The sequence below is a fragment of the Perognathus longimembris genome, chromosome 18 (genome assembly GCF_023159225.1).
Source record: "Perognathus longimembris pacificus isolate PPM17 chromosome 18, ASM2315922v1, whole genome shotgun sequence".
In the NCBI taxonomy this organism is placed as follows: domain Eukaryota; kingdom Metazoa; phylum Chordata; class Mammalia; order Rodentia; family Heteromyidae; genus Perognathus; species Perognathus longimembris.
Window position 1 is genome coordinate 18,307,007 of NC_063178.1, and position 18,513 is coordinate 18,325,519.

Consider the following 18,513-nt stretch of genomic DNA (forward strand, 5'->3'; position numbering starts at 1 on the left):
CATGGAAACTGTTGGGTTGGTTTACTTATGATTGAGTACTGGATTGTTTTAGCCCGCTGAAGCTTGCTTAGTGGTAATGGGAAAACATGTTGGCAATTGTTTAAATAAAGTTGGTACTAGGTCAGCCTGACTGCCAAATTCTGCTTCTGTAAACGGCTTGCTTAACCCATGTGTGACTTGCTCTACCCGCTGCACTAACCCACTGTATCAGTGCTATGTGACCACCTACTGTCAGTTTCTGATATCAAGGCCAGTTCCCATTATCAAAGCCAAAATAGGTTAAGTGATAGGGTAGAGAGCCAGTAGAAATAGGACAAGACATGCTTGCTAAATACCATCCAATCAAGTATCTGCCAAGTTGGAAATATCCTGCCCCTGTTGTAATCACAGTACAAACCCTGCCTATCTGAGGGTCGGGACTCTCAATCCAGATCCGCTGTGTCGGTGACGGTTGAGAGTCCAGGCTCCAGCTTGCAATAAAGCCTCTTGTGCATTTGCATCGGTATCGGCTCCTTGGTGGTCTTTGGGGACCGGAAATCTAGGCATAACACTATGTTTTACAGTCTACTTAAGTTTTGTTTATTTTCTGTGACTCTAAACTTACTCCTGTAATTTATTTGATAGCTGGGAGATTTTAGATAGTTGTGCTTGCACTGTCGATGTCCAAACAGCGTCCTGATATGCTCGAGCTCTGTTCTGCTCCTAAAGAAAATTGAAGAGTCATTGTTCAATCAATATTTCTTGAACAAGTTCCTATATTCAATCCGTGGTGTAGAACACTATGAGATATGGGAAAGCCGGTGCTTGGATTTACAGTACTTGTCATCATTATCCACTGCATTTAATCTAAATACTAAATACCTAAGTGCAGTTTTCTCTTGGGGATGACATGAAGTAAGTACTACTGCATGTGTACAAGAGTATGGATAAAACTTAATAAAATAGAACAAGACCAATCAAATTTGAGAATGAAAACCTGACCTGAATGAAAGTCTATGAGCATGTTCCAATTTGTTTTATTTTTGACGGTTGTCCATTGTGGAGCTTGATCTCAGTGCCTGGGCATTGTCCCTGAATTTTTCTACTCAGGGTACTACTCGACCACTTTGAGCCGCAGCTTCACTTATGGTTTTCTGGAGGTTAACTGGAGAGGAGTCTCAATAGACTTTCCTGTCTGGGCTGGATTTGAACTGCAGTCCTCAGATCTCAGTTTCACGAGTAGCTACTATTAGTTACAGGCGTGAGCCACAGGTGCCTGGCTTGCATGTTATAATCTGTATGAATTATTGTTTTCTAAGAATTTAATTTTATGGCAACTAGATTTCAAACATGAAGTAATTTTTTTTTTTTTGGCCAGTCCTGGGCCTTGAGCTCAGGGCCTGAGCACTGTCTCTGGCTTCCTTTTTGCTCAAGGCTAGCACTCTGCCACTTGAGCCACAGCGCCACTTCTGGCCATTTTCTGTATATGTGGTGCTGGGGAATCGAACCAAGGGCTTCATGTATACCAGGGAAGCGCTCTTGCCACTAGGCCATATCCCCAGCCCATGAAGTAATTTTTAATAAAAAGAATGTTATTGAATATAAATGTCCTTACAATGTGGGAATAATGTAGAACATATAGAATATGATGTAATATGTAAGATAGAAACATTATATAATTTACTTCTAATAAAGTACATGAAACAATGTGTAAGTCCAAAATATACCTTCCAATAAATGTTTAAGCATATTAGAAATAAACATATTCACCTGTATAAAGTTGGACACTTTTTCTGCTTGTTCACTTATTTCGCTTTCCGTTTTTTGTGTGAGGAATATTCTGTACTGTTCTGTCATAGCTATGGTACACTTGCAACTCTCAGTAAGATGTTTTTGGTCTTCCTTCAGCTTTGTATTCTCCTCAGCCAGTGAATCGTTTTTGCTTTGCAGGGACTGTAACTGCTCTTTGAGGAAATTATTTTCTTCTTGCAGCTGTTGATATTTGCCCATCTGCAGATTCTCTGAGGCAGCAGAAACCTGCATGGTCATCAGCACAGGTTGGTAAAGAAAGGCAAGCTTACACAGATCAATCATGAGTATAGTAAGATACTTAGAATATGCTCCCCTGAATTACGCAGAAAGTCAACTCATTTCAAATGACTACAAGGTTAAAGTACATTCCCTCCATCGATCAGCTTTGTCATAAAACACTTGTGCTTGGTCTTGCACTTCTGTCTCCTAGTTTTCTTGTTTTTTTTCTTTATAGAATGACTCTAATTCCAACCTTAGAATTCCAATTCCACTTAAAGAGAGTGCAATCTATGCTGTCTAAAATTATAAGCCGTATTCTAATCTTCAAGTGTTTTTAATGTAAATCTGAATTTCATGCCAGAAAATGATGACTTTTGGCAAGTAACTATGTATGACATGTCCCAGTATAGAAGTTTAGTGATATAATCTACGCATGGTTTTGAACAAAATGGACTGGATTCAATTACATGATTTTGTAATTGTCTGATTCTTGCCACAAAGCAGGGAGAATTCTAAGCCAAACAAGTAAATAATTGTACCTTTTCAAGAGCACGAAGTTGTGAAGAAGTGATTTCCTTTGCAATAGGGTTTGATTGGTGAGATGATTCTCAAGCTTGACTCTCTCTCTCTCTATATATATATACACATATTTATACATATATGTATATATATATATATATGGGGGCATTCCTCCTATAATTTTACTTTATCTGAATAGGACCTAGCCTTTGAGAATGCTCTCTAGTGAACAGAATGTGATGAATTTACTGTTTTATTTCAAACATTAAATTAGAAAAAGTTTAGAAACAGCAAGAAAACTTCCTCTCATTGGGAAGTTTGCCTTCAGAATCTCACCACTACACTACACTGTGAAGAAGCCCACATGTGGATTCCTTCAATGGCTGCTGTCACCCAGACATGTAGAGCAAGGCTTTTGGTGACACAGTCATCCCATACAATGCAGAGTGTAGAGAAATGGGCTGACTTCACTACTGATTCAATTCCAAATGGAAACACATTAATGTTGCACTGAAACTCCACATTAAGAGGTGGATTGTTCTAGGTAAACAAATGGGACGGGAATGCACAATAAACATGAATAGAAACCCATAATCTTCCAGCTATCTTAAAGCCAGTATGTAGAGGAAAAGGAATAGATAACTAGTATAAAAATAACTATGCTAACAATTACAAGCGTAATGAATCAAAACCGCAATTCACAGCCTCATTTAATGTGACTTTTCCCCTTCATTTAAAAAAATATTCTTTATGTATTTGTACAAGGGGGCTTCAATTCAGGCTATCAATTTATAAGTACAAAAATCGTGACCAATGTCACCCCTCCTATTGTACTTCATCTGTCTCAAACCTAACTATCCTTTAAGCGAATCCTTTTCTTTTCTGAAGCTGTAGGGATCTTGTTAACTATGAGACTTTGGAGAGAAGCAACTAGGATCCCAAAATGCCACATTGGAGCGATCCATTGGGCAAATGGAGCTTCCACACTTGCACCCATTTGGCTAGTCCTTTGCGGAACTCCAGGCTCTGCTGGGATATGACTTTTCTGTGGGGCTGTTTGTGTTCTTAGTCATCCCCAACCAGGAAAACAAGGCCAACTACCTGGTGATCATGCCATCGGTAGAATGTTAACACTGTTTAGAATTGGTTTGGACATTTCCCTTATGTTTGATTGTATGCTTCATGTGTGGTGCTCTATCTATTCTATCAAGAAAGCAAAAGCCCACTTTGGGATATATCTCAACCAAGTGGCCCATTTATAGTTAAACCTCTCAAAGAAAAAATGTAAGATTTCATCACAAAACAACACAGCCTGTGTACATTTTAGGAAATGAGAAAAGGTAAATTTCAAATAAAACTTTAGGTTATTATGTAGTTGTTTTATTTTAAAACATTCCATCAAACAGAAGTGAAATAAAGTGCTGGATTAATAGACTTTTGTAACATAAACAGTACATGTAAGGAGTCACAAAGGTTTTGCACTGTTCTACCTTAGAGATTTCTTTGTATCGCTTGGTCTGAAGTTTTGCCCTGTATAGTTTATGAGTCAGCTTTGCAAATTCTTCTGTCTGTGACTCATATGCGCTTCTCATGAGCCGTAACTCCTCTTTGAGGACACCCATTTCCTTTGACAGCTGTTCACATTTGGAGGATTGGATGTGCACATTTTCATCCTGCATGATACATAAGTGTAGGTAGGTAAAGAAGGAATTCCCGTGGCAACTGTATAACACAAAACGAGTTATAAATATTGTCAGATTCTTAGAATGGAGTCCCTTGAAGAACTCAGAAAAACAACCAATTTCAAAGTAATGTTGATTCACCCAATGGCTGTAGTAGAAACCTGATTTTGCCTTCAGACGTGTGAAGGAATAAGCCAGTTGTCAGGGTCAAGTCACCCCAGCTGATACACAGGGTAGAGAAATGGGCTAATCTCATTGTTGTTGATTAAATTTCACGTTGTGAACACTTTAATAATGTTACTGTAGAATTCCACACAGGGAGAAGTATTGTTCCATGTAAACAAGTAGGACAGAAATCCACAATAAATATGAAGTAGAAATTCTCAACCTGTCAGTTATCTTTGTGCTGGTAGGGAGCACAAAATGAATTGATAAGTAAATGTGCTACCGATGACATTTTAGCTTCTAAACTATAAGCATGTTTCCGTTACCGCAAGTTTTCTTTCTCATGGTTCTGTCTTCCTTGTCTTAATGTCCTTGTCTTAACTCGGGGCCTGAGCACTGACCCTGGCTCCTTTGGCTCAAGGCTAGCTCTCTACCACTTGAGCCACAGAGCTGCTTCTGTGTTTGTCTGTATCTGTGGTGCTGAGGAATCGAACCCAGGGAGTCACGTATACGAGGCAAGCACTCTACCACTAGGCATATTCTCAACCCCGTACATAGTAATTTTCTATGGTGCTGTTGGTGTGGTTCAGTGTCCAAAGCTAGGGAAACTAGGCTATTCATCCACGCCTGTTGCCCTTGGCCTTTGGAAGAAGTTTCATATTTGTTGAGATTGGTTCTGTTATGCTTAATTGGATTTTTTATGTTTGGTGCCATTTATTTCCTACTGAAAAATAACCCCCAAACTTTGAGACACAGTTTGACAAAACGGTCCCTCAAAGTTAAACCTTACAAAAACAAAGATTTTTTCACAACCCAGCTTGGCTTGTATATAGCAAATAGAATGACGATAGATAAATTGTAGTCAAACTTTAAATAATCTCACAATTTTTATATTTTAAATTATTCTGTAAGTGCCACAGGTTAGTATAGCCACTTTCTCTATGAAATGGCAGTGTTTCTAGAAATGTAACAGCATGTTTGGTGTTCCAGTGATGAATGGCTTGCGTCTGTCTCATTCACGTGGGAAGGGGCTAAGCGTCAAAGTGACAGAGCATCTTGGGCTTACACCGTGGCGTGCTGTGATTGCAAATGAAAAACTCTGAGTACTGAGTAGTGGCAAGAATTCTAAGTGGGGTGAAAATAAAATTATTGCATGTTTAGCATGTCCTTGTTCTGGAGCACAGTCTCTAGATTGCTTCCATGAACACATAGCGTGTAGGACAACCTGGAACACCAATATAAGGGATACACTGTGGTCAAAGTGGCTCCATGTGAGTTTCAGTAGAAGAGAGACAGAGAAAGGACGCGAGAGACACAGAGAGAAAGGCATTCCGTAGCCGACTTCTTGCCCTTAGGAGCCACCACCCCTGTGAGGAAATGCACACACAAAGGAAGTCCACCCAGAGGCCAGCAGCACTCAGATAAACAGACATGGGGGAGGAAAACCTCCAGTGGACTCCTACCAAGCAGTTCTCAAGCAGTCTCACGAGAACCACAAGGAACGGCATGAGTACAAGTTTCCTCAGCAAGTGTCTCCCAAACCACAGACTTAGGAAGAAAGCAAGTCCCTTGAGATAGAAGATTTGGGGTAAGTTTTAGAAAGTTATGACAGAAAAGTGGATTCAACAGTTCAATGTATTCTCAGTTAATTCAATTGTATTTAGTAAGAACAATTTTTATACTTATTTTTACTGTTTATCATTCAAGTGATATGCAGAGGGAGTACAGTTACATACATAAGGTAGTGAGTGCATTTCTTGCCAAACTTGTAGCCTCAACCCTCATTTTTCTCCCACCTTCCCTCCTCCACTATTCCTAGTTCACAACATACTGTCTTGTAAGGACAATTTTTGGAAACACTTTTCCCATTATGTTCTTGTTCTATAAGTGATTTGGAGATTAGAAAAACACCCATTCCTTGGAGCTGCCCTGCTCTGAGTGCAAGTGTACCTTTCCTACTACCTGTTTCACCTCCAAGCTCAACTCTTCTCTACATTATCCAAATCCTTTCCCTTTGAAGTTACATTGGCTGTATGGAATTTTCTAGTTTCAGGAGTGCTCCAGGCTCTGCTAACTCATTAATGAGTTAGCAGAGGGGAGTAAGGCAGAGAAATTGCTTGGGGCTACCAACATTCTGTTTGTCTTTATTGGATTTCTGGGAGTTATTGAAGTAGGAAGGCTTCAACGAAGGTGACTAGTTCAACTAATGATCACATTCAGCATGGCCCCTTCAACTTGATCAGTTATACATTCCATCCTCCTTCAAGTTCACTTCTTGTATACAGTAGCCTCGAGGGCCACTACCAGGTTTGGATAATTTCTCTGCATAGCCAATCTCCTACACGTTATGTTTCCCCCTGGGATTCTGAAGGTACATTGAGATTTCCTAGTTTCAGGAGTGCACCAGGCTCTTCCTTGTCCACACTTAGTGCATCACCACACGTAGTTCGTCCTGCTATTAATAAAGTTAGGAACGTGACAGCATTATGGAAGATTAATTACCTCACTCACGTTTACCTTTGAACCATTCAGTTCCATATCTGGTGGTGTCATATCTGTTTCAAGCTGTGTTTTCACGTGGAGTTTGTTAGTATGCTCTTCTTCGGGAACATTTTCATGAGATGCAGTAGTTTCTTCGTTGCTTTCCTCTTTTCCTCGGCATTTACTGTGAATAAGTGCGATCATCTTAACATTTTGATTAATAAAGGGAAAGGTCACTTTGTGAGCTCTCTTGTCAGATATCGATGTGACATTGCATAAGATCAAGCACATATGATGTGTAGAAAACTTTGCACACTTTCCGTGTATAATGCAAGGAGAATTGAGAGATCTTAGGAAGGACAATGAGACAACATAAAATGTTCATTATTAGACTGTAATACAAGCAACAGACACGAAGAATTCCACTGGTCTGCTCACATCCCATCTGATTGGGAAAGGATATTATCTCCTTAGGGCTTAAAGAACTCCTAAAGTTATTAAGAAGTTCAAGAAAGTTGTGATCTAAAAATCTAAGAGATTAATGGATGGTTTTTATGCTAACTTGGCTTTGTTCAAGCAGGAAAAGCAGGTCACTACTATCAAAGATGTGGCCCTGCTTGCAACCCATGCATAGGGAGAGGTTATACATTGAGTAGAGTAGACACTGCACAGATCTCTAAGAATAAAGATGCTGAAGGAGCTGGAGAGACTATAAATCAGTATCAGAACATGTTCCTCATATGTGCAGAACTCTTGGGTCAGTCCCAGTACCACTAGAAAGCAAGGCATGAGATGAAGAACCCACACCATTGCTATGTCCTGCTGTGCTAGCCTTCTGCATGATATCTGCCAGCTGAAGTCACTAACTCAGCCATCCAAAACTGAGCTGGAGAAGGAAACAGCAGCAGATGTAAATAGCATGGGAAAATTATCTGTTTTAGCCCTCAAGGAGACCATAAGGGGTATTATCATGTAGTCTTAATTAGTGCAGCCACAGCAAAAATTGATTTGGATAGTTCAGTCCACCCAATAGTATCTCTAGCAGAGATGTCAATACCTTGCTTAGGCAGAATCCTGACAATATTTTGAGATGCACAGTTTACAGTAAGATTAAGGGCTACTAAAGTAGTAATTTCATAGCCTGGTTTCTCTTCAGATTGTATAAATCGTTTGCCTTTTACTATGATAACTATTTATCTTCACACTCAAAATTTTAAGTGAATATAATTTCTACAATAGATAATGAGCTATATATTATCAATACAATTAATTCCTATCTGTGTATATTTGAAGATTTCCACAGATTAAACAATGTAAGTATTCCAAAGCTCAGCCATTTATGTTTGCGCATTCTCACTAATGTCAAAACAGAGAAACTTGCCCACAACAAATGATGTGGTAGTAATTCTAATGAAAACCTTTTTGAAGGTAATTTCAATACTGAGGTAATTCTTTGAGGTAGAAAACTATTTCAAATGGAAATGTTCTTCATTTCCTTGGAGTCAAAGTAAAATGAATACAGTCTCTTGGCTGCTCAAATCACTATCAGTTTTGAAAGTAATGTAATGAGAATTAGGTTATAGTAGTGTCTGTAAGAAGGTAATCGGTGAGCTACTTCTAGGACATAAAATTCATTCTACATGTGCAACTTTCCAATCACTGATAAACATATACTAAACACTTTTTGGAAATGAGGAAATATAGATAGTATTTCCAAGGTCATTGATACAGCAAGTATGAAATCTATGAACTAAATTAACTCATTTGTGTGAATATAAAGCCTGTCTTTCCTTTCTGTGTCACCCAACAATAACCTGTAATCACTGAAGGAAAACCATCCCTTATTTCTCACTCTCATGTCCATTAAAATAAAAACTCATTAGATCACATTGAAATCAACAACATTAAGGCACATTAGAAATAGAAGAGAAAAACAATTGAATGGAGTATATAGAAACAGTTACTAACCAGCTTGTGATGCTATATTATTAATATTAGTAAAGAAAGAAGTAATCTCTAAAACAAAAAATGCTTCTGGAGTTTCTGTTTATGCTTCATTTTGCATTTGTAAAGAAAACACAAGACAGTACCAATGATGAAATTTTGTGTAATTGTTAAGAATTCATTGTGAGCCCTATAAGTAAACTACAAATATGAATTATACAAATGACTTGAGCTTCCATTAAGAATACAAAGCATCAATGCATACTGAGGGTATTATGAATCCTCCCAAACAGTGTAAACTACATGCTGTAATTTACATAAATGCTTTTATTTGAAGTATTCAAACTTGATTTGGCACACTTAGTGACTCACATCTGTAATCCTAGCTACTCAGGAGACAGAGGTCAGGACCACAATTTGTAGCCAGCTTGGGCAGATGTGTCTGAGACTCTCCCTAACTAAGCACCAAAATCCAGAGGGGCAGTTGTGGCTCAAATGGGAGAACGCTTGCCTTGAACAAGACACTTGCAGGCAGCTACCAAGCCTTAATAGGACACACACACACACACACACACACACAAGAATTCTTCAACACAGGGTCTGGGTCTTGCTATGGAGCCTTCTACTGGTTGAGTCCTGACCCGAGGCCCTTTTGCTTTCTTTCCTGTTTGAATAGTGTCTCCCTCTTGCTGAAACTACAATCCTCCTAAACCTTCCCTCTCAATTAATTAGCTAGGGCTTTAGTTTAAAGCCATTATGCCCAGCTTAAATAAAAGCTTTTAACCCTGCAGCTCACTTGGTAGGTTGTATGATTTAGTATTTTCCCTACTTAGTATTTCTGAATTGAGTGATTGTTTCCCATCTAGAATACATGCAAGGTCATGAAAAACTGATCAAATAGCCATACTTTTCCATGTCATCAACTTCGCCTTCATTTTCTTCATTCTTTAATGTTGTTTCTGTCTTCTGGTGTTCACATTCCTTTTCAGGAGTGGTAATTGCCAATGCTTCATCCTATGAAACAATAATAAATATTTATATTTACCCTACGTTACATTTCCTAAGAGAACAGGAAAATTCAATGCAAGATCCTGTGTGGGTAAACACTCAATACAGAGAGTAAAGATCTATTAAAATCATCTTTGTGACTTTCTGGCCCCCTCCTCTAGGAAAGCCTCCCTAGCTCCCATGGGTGAGTGTCCACATGAACCCTGGTACACTGTGAAAATTCCCTAGAAATTTACTGCCCCCTCAAACTTCAGTTGCTTCAGAGCATTTGTCGTGTAGTTCCTATATAGTTTCGGGGCTTACAGCAGAGGATCACAAGAAACCAATAGCTATGATGCTAAGTGAAATGAACTCAATTTTATTGAAATGATTGTTATATCAAAGTTGTAACTACTTTCAACATCCCATGTGTATCTGTAGTTTCTACTATTGATGATGTTTTTGTGTCACCCTCTTGTGATTGTAGCTACACTATCTCTGTAATCTTATCTGAGTATACAGGAAACCGTGTATACTGGTACTAGAATTAGGAAATTGAAAGGGAATACCAAAATTGAGAGACTAAGTGTAAAATAAGAGAAACAACAACAAAAGCAATACTTGCAAAACTGTTTGGTGTAAGTGAACTGAACACCTCAGGGGGCATAGGGGAAGGGGAGGGGGGTAAAAAGGACAAGGTAACAAACAGTACAAGAAATGTATCCAATGCCTAACGTATGAAACTGTAACCTCTCTGTACATCAGTTTTATTACAAAAATTTGAAAAAAAAAGTTTCAGGGCCTACAAATAGCCTGACTGCTACTGGGCATGATACTTTCATTATAAAAGAAACCTGTAAGTTCTGACCTACATAGGAAATTTAAAATACCTTATGACCACTCTGCTTTATCGAATTTTCCTGTGCTCATTACTATGTAGTCCATCTGTATCCAGTTACTCCAGTTAAGTGGAGGAATATTTTCCTAAGTCTTCTAAGAACAAACTATTGAAAGGGTTGCTTCTCTAACTGTTGGTTCCTCATACCTCCACCCTTTTGCATCTGTAAAGTGTGGGGCAGTTACCAAATCCTCCCTGGGAAATAGTCTGTACAGAGTTGCCAAAATGATCAGTACACTGGAGCCATTTCTCAAGTGGTGGAAATGTCAAACAATCAAACAGGACAAAGTTAGAGGAACTTGCCTCATATGCTCAGTAGCAGAAAAGTTAAAAAAAAATTCACATTGGATTATCCGACTCTATCGGATTTTTGGTGCTTAGCACTTCCAGGCTGCTGATGTCTGATCTGTGTCAACATAACAGACACAATGGATGGGCTACCAGAGTTGAAGTCATTTAAAAATGCAATTGGCTAACATGCAGATTCAGAAAACTCTGCTTCTCCCTGACTCTTGGTGGATGACCTGAGTATCCACAGGAAACTTGAAATTCACAGAGGGTCAGCTTCTATTTAGCAAAAGACAATGCCAACATGTTTCTCAAGACTGTTTAAATGGGAGTGAAAGACGGTAGGTTGGAAGGAAAAGGGTGTCTTTCTGGAAGCCCAGAGACAAGGCCAGTAATATTTCTTTTATGTTCTAAGAGATGAAAAAACCAAAGAATAGCAAAGGAAAATTAGGCTTATATGGATGGAAATAAAAGGATCAAGAGAGCAACATATGATCTGCTCTGAAGTTTTGAGTTCCTGAGTGACATATATGGACATGTATCAATCCTGTGTCCCTTATGTCTAGGAGCAGTATCTGAGTCTTGAGAAAATCCTCAAATATCCATGCCTGGTACATCTAAAATATTTGAAAAGTTGGGACCTTAGAGGCGACGTGGATGTGAAAATTTGTTATCTTTCTGTTAGTCAGTGTGCGGAATAATTCTTCTGGAGAACAACAGGAAACAAGAGACATTGCATTCTCATCTCTCATCTACTGAGTGAATTTCTTTCATGCCTTGGAGGTACAGGGACAATCGCTTACTGACAACTCTTACAATCCCTAGGTAGAGCTAGAGTAGGGACTATTGTTCAATTTACGATGCAATTCCATTCAAAATTACACACTATCTGCCACCTCTTAGAAATCACATTTCAGTAATGAGAGCTCCACTTATCTTAAGGGGCTTTAAGTGTCAAAGAATCTATCGCAGGAATCAGTTTAGCTTTTCTCTGCTTTTGCACAAAATTCCAGTTAAGTCACATATTCTGGTCAACTAAGAATCCTCCTAAATACATTTCTTGAGATGATTGTATGGCAGTCTTTCTCAACCTGAGCATTGTTATACACCAAATGAAAGGCCACTGTATCCATACACGACCACTACATGGACAAGTAAGCAGGAAATTTTGTAAGATGATTATTTTCTGAGGAGGTGGGGAGGATGTGCACTAAAAAGAGCCAACTTTATCTTTTTATTGATGGAGAACCTGGTCGTGAACCCCAAAGCCAACAGCAGAATCCAGAGGGGAAGAAGGACAGTTAGGAGAGGAAGGCAGGAAGAGACAGAGAGGGGCCTGATACAGCATCAGGAATGGAACCAGATGTCAGCAGGTAATTAAACAACCTGCCCTGGTGCCCGCAAACGCAGCCTTGAGAAAAACAAAGCCCAAAAGGGCACAAAGGAGGACGGCATGGCCAGCAACATGGGAGGGGCAGGGATCTGAGGGGAGAGGCTGGGGAGCCTCAAGTGGTTTTGGAAAGAATATGGGCTTTTCTGTGCCCTCCCCATCTCCCCGGAAGGTGGAGAGAGGAATTCCTCCCAGGACAGAGTCAGAAGAGGAACAATCTCTTCTGGGGTCCTTGCGGCCCAGGACAAGAGGGAGTTTCGCAAGGGCTGCCATCCGGGCACTTGGCCATCGCAGTTTGGTTTAATGAGTTAGCAGAGGGGAGTACGCCAGAGAAACTGCTTGGGGCTACCAACATTCTGTTTGTCTTTATTGGATTTCTGGGAGTTATTGAAGTAGGAAGGCTTCAACGAAGGTGACTAGTTCAACTAATGATCACATTCAGCATGGCCCCTTCAACTTGATCAGTTATACATTCCATCCTCCTTCAAGTTCACTTCTTGTATACAGTAGCCTCGAGGGCCCCTACCAGGTTTGGATAATTTCTCTGCATAGCCAATCTCCTACACATTATGTTTCCCCCTGGGATTCTGAAGGTACATTGAGATTTCCTAGTTTCAGGAGTGCACCAGGCTCTTCCTTGTCCACACTTAGTGCATCAGCACACGTAGTTCGTCCTGCTATTAATAAAGTTAGGAACGTGACAGCATTATGGAAGATTAATTACCTCACTCACATTTACCTCTGAACCATTCAGTTCCATATCTGGTGGTATCATATCTGTTTCAAGTTTTGTTTTCACGTGGAGTTTCTTAGTATGCTCTTCTTCGGGAACATTTTCATGAGATGCAGTAGTTTCTTCGTTGCTTTCCTCTTGTCCTCGGCATTTACTGTGAATAAGTGCGATCATCTTAACATTTTGATTAATAAAGGGAAAGGTCACTTTGTGAGCTCTCTTGTCAGATATCGATGTGACATTGCATAAGATAAAGCAAATATGATGTGTCGAAAACTTTGTACACTTTCCATGTATAATTTAAGGAGAAATGAGAGATCTTATGAAGGACAATGAGAATACATAAGATGTTCATTATTAGACTGTAATACAAGCTACAGACACGAAGAATTCCACTGGTCTGCTCACATCCCATCTGATTGGGAAAGGATATTATCCTCTTTGGGCTTAAATAACTCCTAAAGTTCTTAAGAAATTCAAGAAATTTGTGATCTAAAAATCTAAGAGATTAATGGATGGTGTTCTGCTTACTTGGCTTTGTTCAAGCAGGAAAAGCAGGTCACTACTATCAAAGATGTGGCCCTGCTTGCAACCCATGCATAGGGAGAGGTTATACATTGAGTAAAGTAGACACTGCACAGATCTCTAAGAATAAAGATGCTGAAGGAGCTGGAGAGACTATAAATCAGTACCAGAACACGTTCCTCATATGTGCAGAACTCTTGAGTCAGTCCCAGTACCACTAGAAAGCAAGGCCTGAGATGAAGAACCCACACCATTGCTATGTCCTGCTGTGCTAGCCTTCTGCATGATATCTGCCAGCTGAAGTCACTAACTCAGCCATCCAAAACTGAGCTGGAGAAGGAAACAGCAGCAGATGTAAATAGCATGGGAAAATTATCTGTTTTAGCCCTCAAGGAGACCATAAGGGGTATTATCATGTAGTCTTAATTAGTGCAGCCACAGCAAAAATTGATTTGGATAGTTCAGTCCACCCAATAGTATCTCTAGCAGAGATGTCAATACCTTGCTTAGGCAGAATCCTGACAATATTTTGAGATGCACAGTTTACAGTAAGATTAAGGGCTACTAAAGTAGTAATTTCATAGCCTGGTTTCTCTTCAGATTGTATAAATCGTTTGCCTTTTACTATGATAACAATTTATCTTCACACTCAAATTTTTAAGTGAATATAATTTCTACAATAGATAATGAGGTATACATTATCAATATAATATTTTCTATCTGTGTATAGTTGAAGATTTCCACAGATTAACCAATGTAAGTATTCGAAAACTCAACTATTCATGTTTGTGCATTCTCACTAATGTCAAAACAGAAAAACTTCTCCCACAACAAATTTTGTGGTAGTAATTCTAGTGAAAACATTTTTAAAGGTTTTAACAATACTGAGTCATTCTCTGAGGTAGAGAACTATTTCAAATGGAAATGTTCTTCATTTCCTCGGAGTCTGATAAAATATATTGTAATATATACAAAGGTAAAAGTAAAATGAATACAATCTCTTTGCTGCTCAAATCACTATCAGTTTTGAAAGTAATGTAATGAGAATTAGGTTATAGTAGTTTCTGTAAGAAGGTAATCGGTGAGCTACTTCTAGGACATAAAATTCATTCTACATGTGCAACTTTCCAATAACTGATAAACATATACTAAACACTTTTTGGAAATGAGGAAATATAGATAGTATTTCCAAGGTCATTGATACAGCAAGTATGAAATCTATGAACTAAATTAACTCATTTGTGTGAATATAAAGCCTGTCTTTCCTTTCTGTGTCACCCAACAATAACCTGTAATCACTGAAGGAAAACTTTCCCTTATTTCTCACTCTCATGTCCGTTAAAATAAAAACTCATTAGATCACATTAGAAATCAACAACATTAAGGCACGTTAGAAATAGAAGAGAAAAACAATTGAATGGAGTATATAGAAACAGTTGCTAATCAGCTTCTGATGATATATTATTAATATTTGTAAAGAAAGGAGTGATCTCTAACACACAAAAAGGCTTTTGGAGTTTCTGTGTATGCTTCATTTTGCATTTGTAAAGGGAACATAAGACAGTACTATGATGAAAATTTTGTGTAATTAAGAATTTCATTCTGAACCCTATAAGTAAACTACAAATATGAATTATACAAATGGCTTGAGCTTCCTTTAAGAATATAAAGCATCAGTGCATACTGAGGGTATTATGAATCCTCCCAAACAGTGTAAACTACATGCTGTAATTTTCATAAATGCTTTTATTTGAAGTATTCAAACTTGATTTGGCACACTTAGTGACTCACATCTGTAATCCTAGCTACTCAGGAGACGGAGATCAGGATCACAATTTGTAGCCAGCTTAGGCAGAAATGTCTGAGACTCTCCCTAACTAAGCACCAAAATCCAGAGGGGCAGTTGTGGCTCAAATGGGAGAACGCTAGCCTTGATCAAAAAACTTGCGGGCAGCTACCAAGCCTTAATAGGACACACACACACACACACACACACACACACACACTCAAAAGTCCTTGAATACAGGGTCTGGGTCTTGCTATGGCGCCTTCTACTGCTTGAGTCCTGACCCAAGGCCCTTTTACTTTCTTTCCTGTTTGAATAGTGTCTCCCTCTTGCTGAAACTGCAATCCTCCTAAACCTTCCCTCTCAATTAATTAGGTAGGGTTTTAGATTAAAGCCATTATGCCCAGCTTAAATAAAAGCTGTTAACCCTGCAGCTCACTTGGTAGGTTTTATGATTTAGTATTTTCCCTACTTAGTATTTCTGAATTGAGTGATTGTTTCCCATCTAGAATACACGCAAGGTCATGAAAAACTGATCAAATAGCCATACTTTTCCATGTCATCAACTTTGCCTTCATCTTCTTCAATCTTTAATGATGTGTTGCTCATGTGTTGTTCATCTTCCTTGGCAGCATTGCTAATTTCTAACAGGATATCCTATGAAACAATAAAAAATATTTATATTTACCTTAGGTTATATTTCCCAAGAGAACTGGCAAATTCAATAAAAGATCCAGTGTGGGTAAGCACTCAATACAGAGAGTAAAGATCTAGTAACATCATCTTGGTGACTCTCTGGCCCGCTCCTCTAGGAAAGCCTCCCTAGCTCCCATGGGTGAGTGTCCACATGAACCCTGGTACACTGTGAAAATTCCCTAGAAATGAACTGCTTGCTCAAACTCCAGTTGATTCAGAGCATATGCCATGTAGTTCCTACTAAGTTTCAGGGCTTACAAATAGCCTGCCCGCTACTGGGCATGATACTTTCATTATAAAGGAAACCTATAAGTTCTGGCCTCCATAGAAAATTTAAAATACCTCATGACCACTCTGCTTTATGGAATTTTCCTGTGCTCATGACTATATAGTCCATCTGTATTCAGTTACTCCAGTTAAGTGGAGGAATATTTTCCTAAGTCTTCTAAGAACCAATTATTGAAGGGGTTGCCTCTCTAACTGTTGGTTCCTCAGGCCTCCACCCTTTTGCATCTGTAAAGTGTGGGGCAGTTACGCAATCCTCCCTGGGAAATAGTCTGTACAGAGTTGCCAAAATGATCTGGCAATCTTTCTACGTGTATATGGAATATATATATATGTTTATACAAAATAATATATCCATATCCATTGCTTTCTATAAAGTGCAGTTTGCTTAAGTGTTTGTGCATATGTGTTTGTGCATGTGTGTGTGTATTTCTACCATGGTGGAAACGTCTATGTAGACAGATAGAGATGTGTATGTGCTAAGTAATGATACTTGTATTTCAAGCACTTCAAAGTAAATTGGGGTGATAGATACCTTTCTGATGTTGTCCACGTAGGCCCCAAATGCCACCAGTTTCGCAGCTATCCTGATGTTCCCCACAGAAACGGCGTGCTGGAGGGCAGTTTTCCCACAGGCATCTCTCCTGTTTGGGTTAGCACCATGTTCCAGCAGAATACACACACAGTCCTCTTGTTGGCACTGGGTAGCCTGTTGGGATAGCGTCAGAAAGCGAGTGGTCAGGTCACACGTGGTCTGCTAGTTAGTTCTGGTTCAAGGAGGAAGGTTCCCCGTCATCCCTGTGTTGGTGTGGTAAGCGGGTCAACCAAGTACCTCTCAGGTGGCGATGGTTGGGTCCTAGTTACCTTCATCAGAGCTGTGTTGCAGTCGCTATCCACAGCATCCACTTCACAACCACTCCTCAGAAGGAGGGTCACCACTTTTGGGTGGCCATAGGCACAGGCAAAATGCAGAGCCGTCCTGTGAGGGTGCAAAGGCCTCTCAGGACCTGGCAGAGCCCGCTCCGAAGCCGCAGCCTCCCCCCGGGCAGTGTGGACGCGGAGCCGCGAGGGCCCCACTTCTCCCAACATGGACTCCTGGCTGAAGGGGTTGTAACGCACGCTGGCTGTCCGTCTGTCCTACTAGTGGTGAAACCATGCGTTCCTAGGACTACGGAGTGTCGCGAGTGCCAGGGCCTGGGGGTGCAGCCGGGCGACCCCCCCCCCCCCCTAGTGCTGGGCGTCTGGCTTAGCGGGGGCCTCTTCTGGGCTGCTGGGCTGATCAGGCTGAAGCGCAGAGCCCTGGGAGGGGCAGCCCCTGGCCCGAGAGGGGGCCCGGGAGAACCCCGCCGACACCCTGCAGGGCCGAGCCTGTCACCCCGAGGCCTCGAGCGCAGCCAGGGCGCAAGGCCATGGCCCCGACTTTCCCTCTTCGAGTGTGTGCGCATGCGCCCTTGGTCAGCAGCGCCTCCGCCAGGGCGCGGGGCTGCGAGTGGGGGCGGGATGGGTGCCGGGGACCCGCCCCGCTCTCGGCAGGGGGTCCGTGGGGGGGTTCGGTTCCGCCCCGCCCCCGCCCCGCTCTCGGCAGGGGGTCCGTGGGGGGGATCGGATCCACCCGCCCCCCCCGCCCCCTGCGCCCCCTCCCCGCCCCCGTCCCTTCCCCTGCGCCCCCGCCCCCTGCGCCCCCGCCCCCGCGGCCCCGGGTCCTCACCGGTCGTGCCTGTCCGCGGCGTTCACGTCCGCCTTCCCCCGCACCAGCATCTTCCGCACTCGGGCCGCGTCGCCCGCGCTGGCCGCCCGGTGCCACTTGGTGACGGCTTTGTAGTCGGCGAGGCCCCGCGGGGAGTCCGCGCCCCCCGGCTGCCCGGTGCCCCCCCAGCAGCACCGGAGCGCCCTCCTCATGGCCGAGCCGGGGGCCCCGCACGAACTTCCCGCCCCTGCCCCTCGTCGGGGATCCCGGGCACTCAGTCAGCTGTCACCGCTCACCGCGCCTGCGCAAGGTCTCCCTCCACTGCCACCACTGCCACGGCTCACCGCGCCTGCGCACCGTCTCCCTCCACCGCCACAGTTCACCGCGCCTGCGCACCGTCTCCCTCCACTGCCAGCACTGCAGCCGCTCACCGCGCC

General features: G+C 41.5%; 1 protein-coding gene across 1 annotated transcript in view; it reads right to left on the minus strand.

The window, feature by feature from the left end:
- LOC125366876 (putative ankyrin repeat domain-containing protein 20A3) overlaps window positions 1-18,293 on the minus strand; it is a 37,606-nt gene extending 19,313 nt beyond the window's left edge. Inside the window, exons 1-10 of the mRNA XM_048367598.1 lie at window positions 18,098-18,293; window positions 17,254-17,368; window positions 16,925-17,098; window positions 15,959-16,065; window positions 13,089-13,251; window positions 9,709-9,815; window positions 6,879-7,041; window positions 4,020-4,202; window positions 1,750-2,016; window positions 605-702 (exon numbers count right to left, since the gene is read on the minus strand). Of these exons, the coding sequence (XP_048223555.1) occupies window positions 605-702; window positions 1,750-2,016; window positions 4,020-4,202; window positions 6,879-7,041; window positions 9,709-9,815; window positions 13,089-13,251; window positions 15,959-16,065; window positions 16,925-17,098; window positions 17,254-17,368; window positions 18,098-18,288 (1,568 nt within the window). The 5' untranslated portion in view covers window positions 18,289-18,293. The remainder of the gene's footprint in view (window positions 1-604; window positions 703-1,749; window positions 2,017-4,019; window positions 4,203-6,878; window positions 7,042-9,708; window positions 9,816-13,088; window positions 13,252-15,958; window positions 16,066-16,924; window positions 17,099-17,253; window positions 17,369-18,097) is intronic.
- Between the last annotated feature and the right edge of the window lie 220 nt (window positions 18,294-18,513).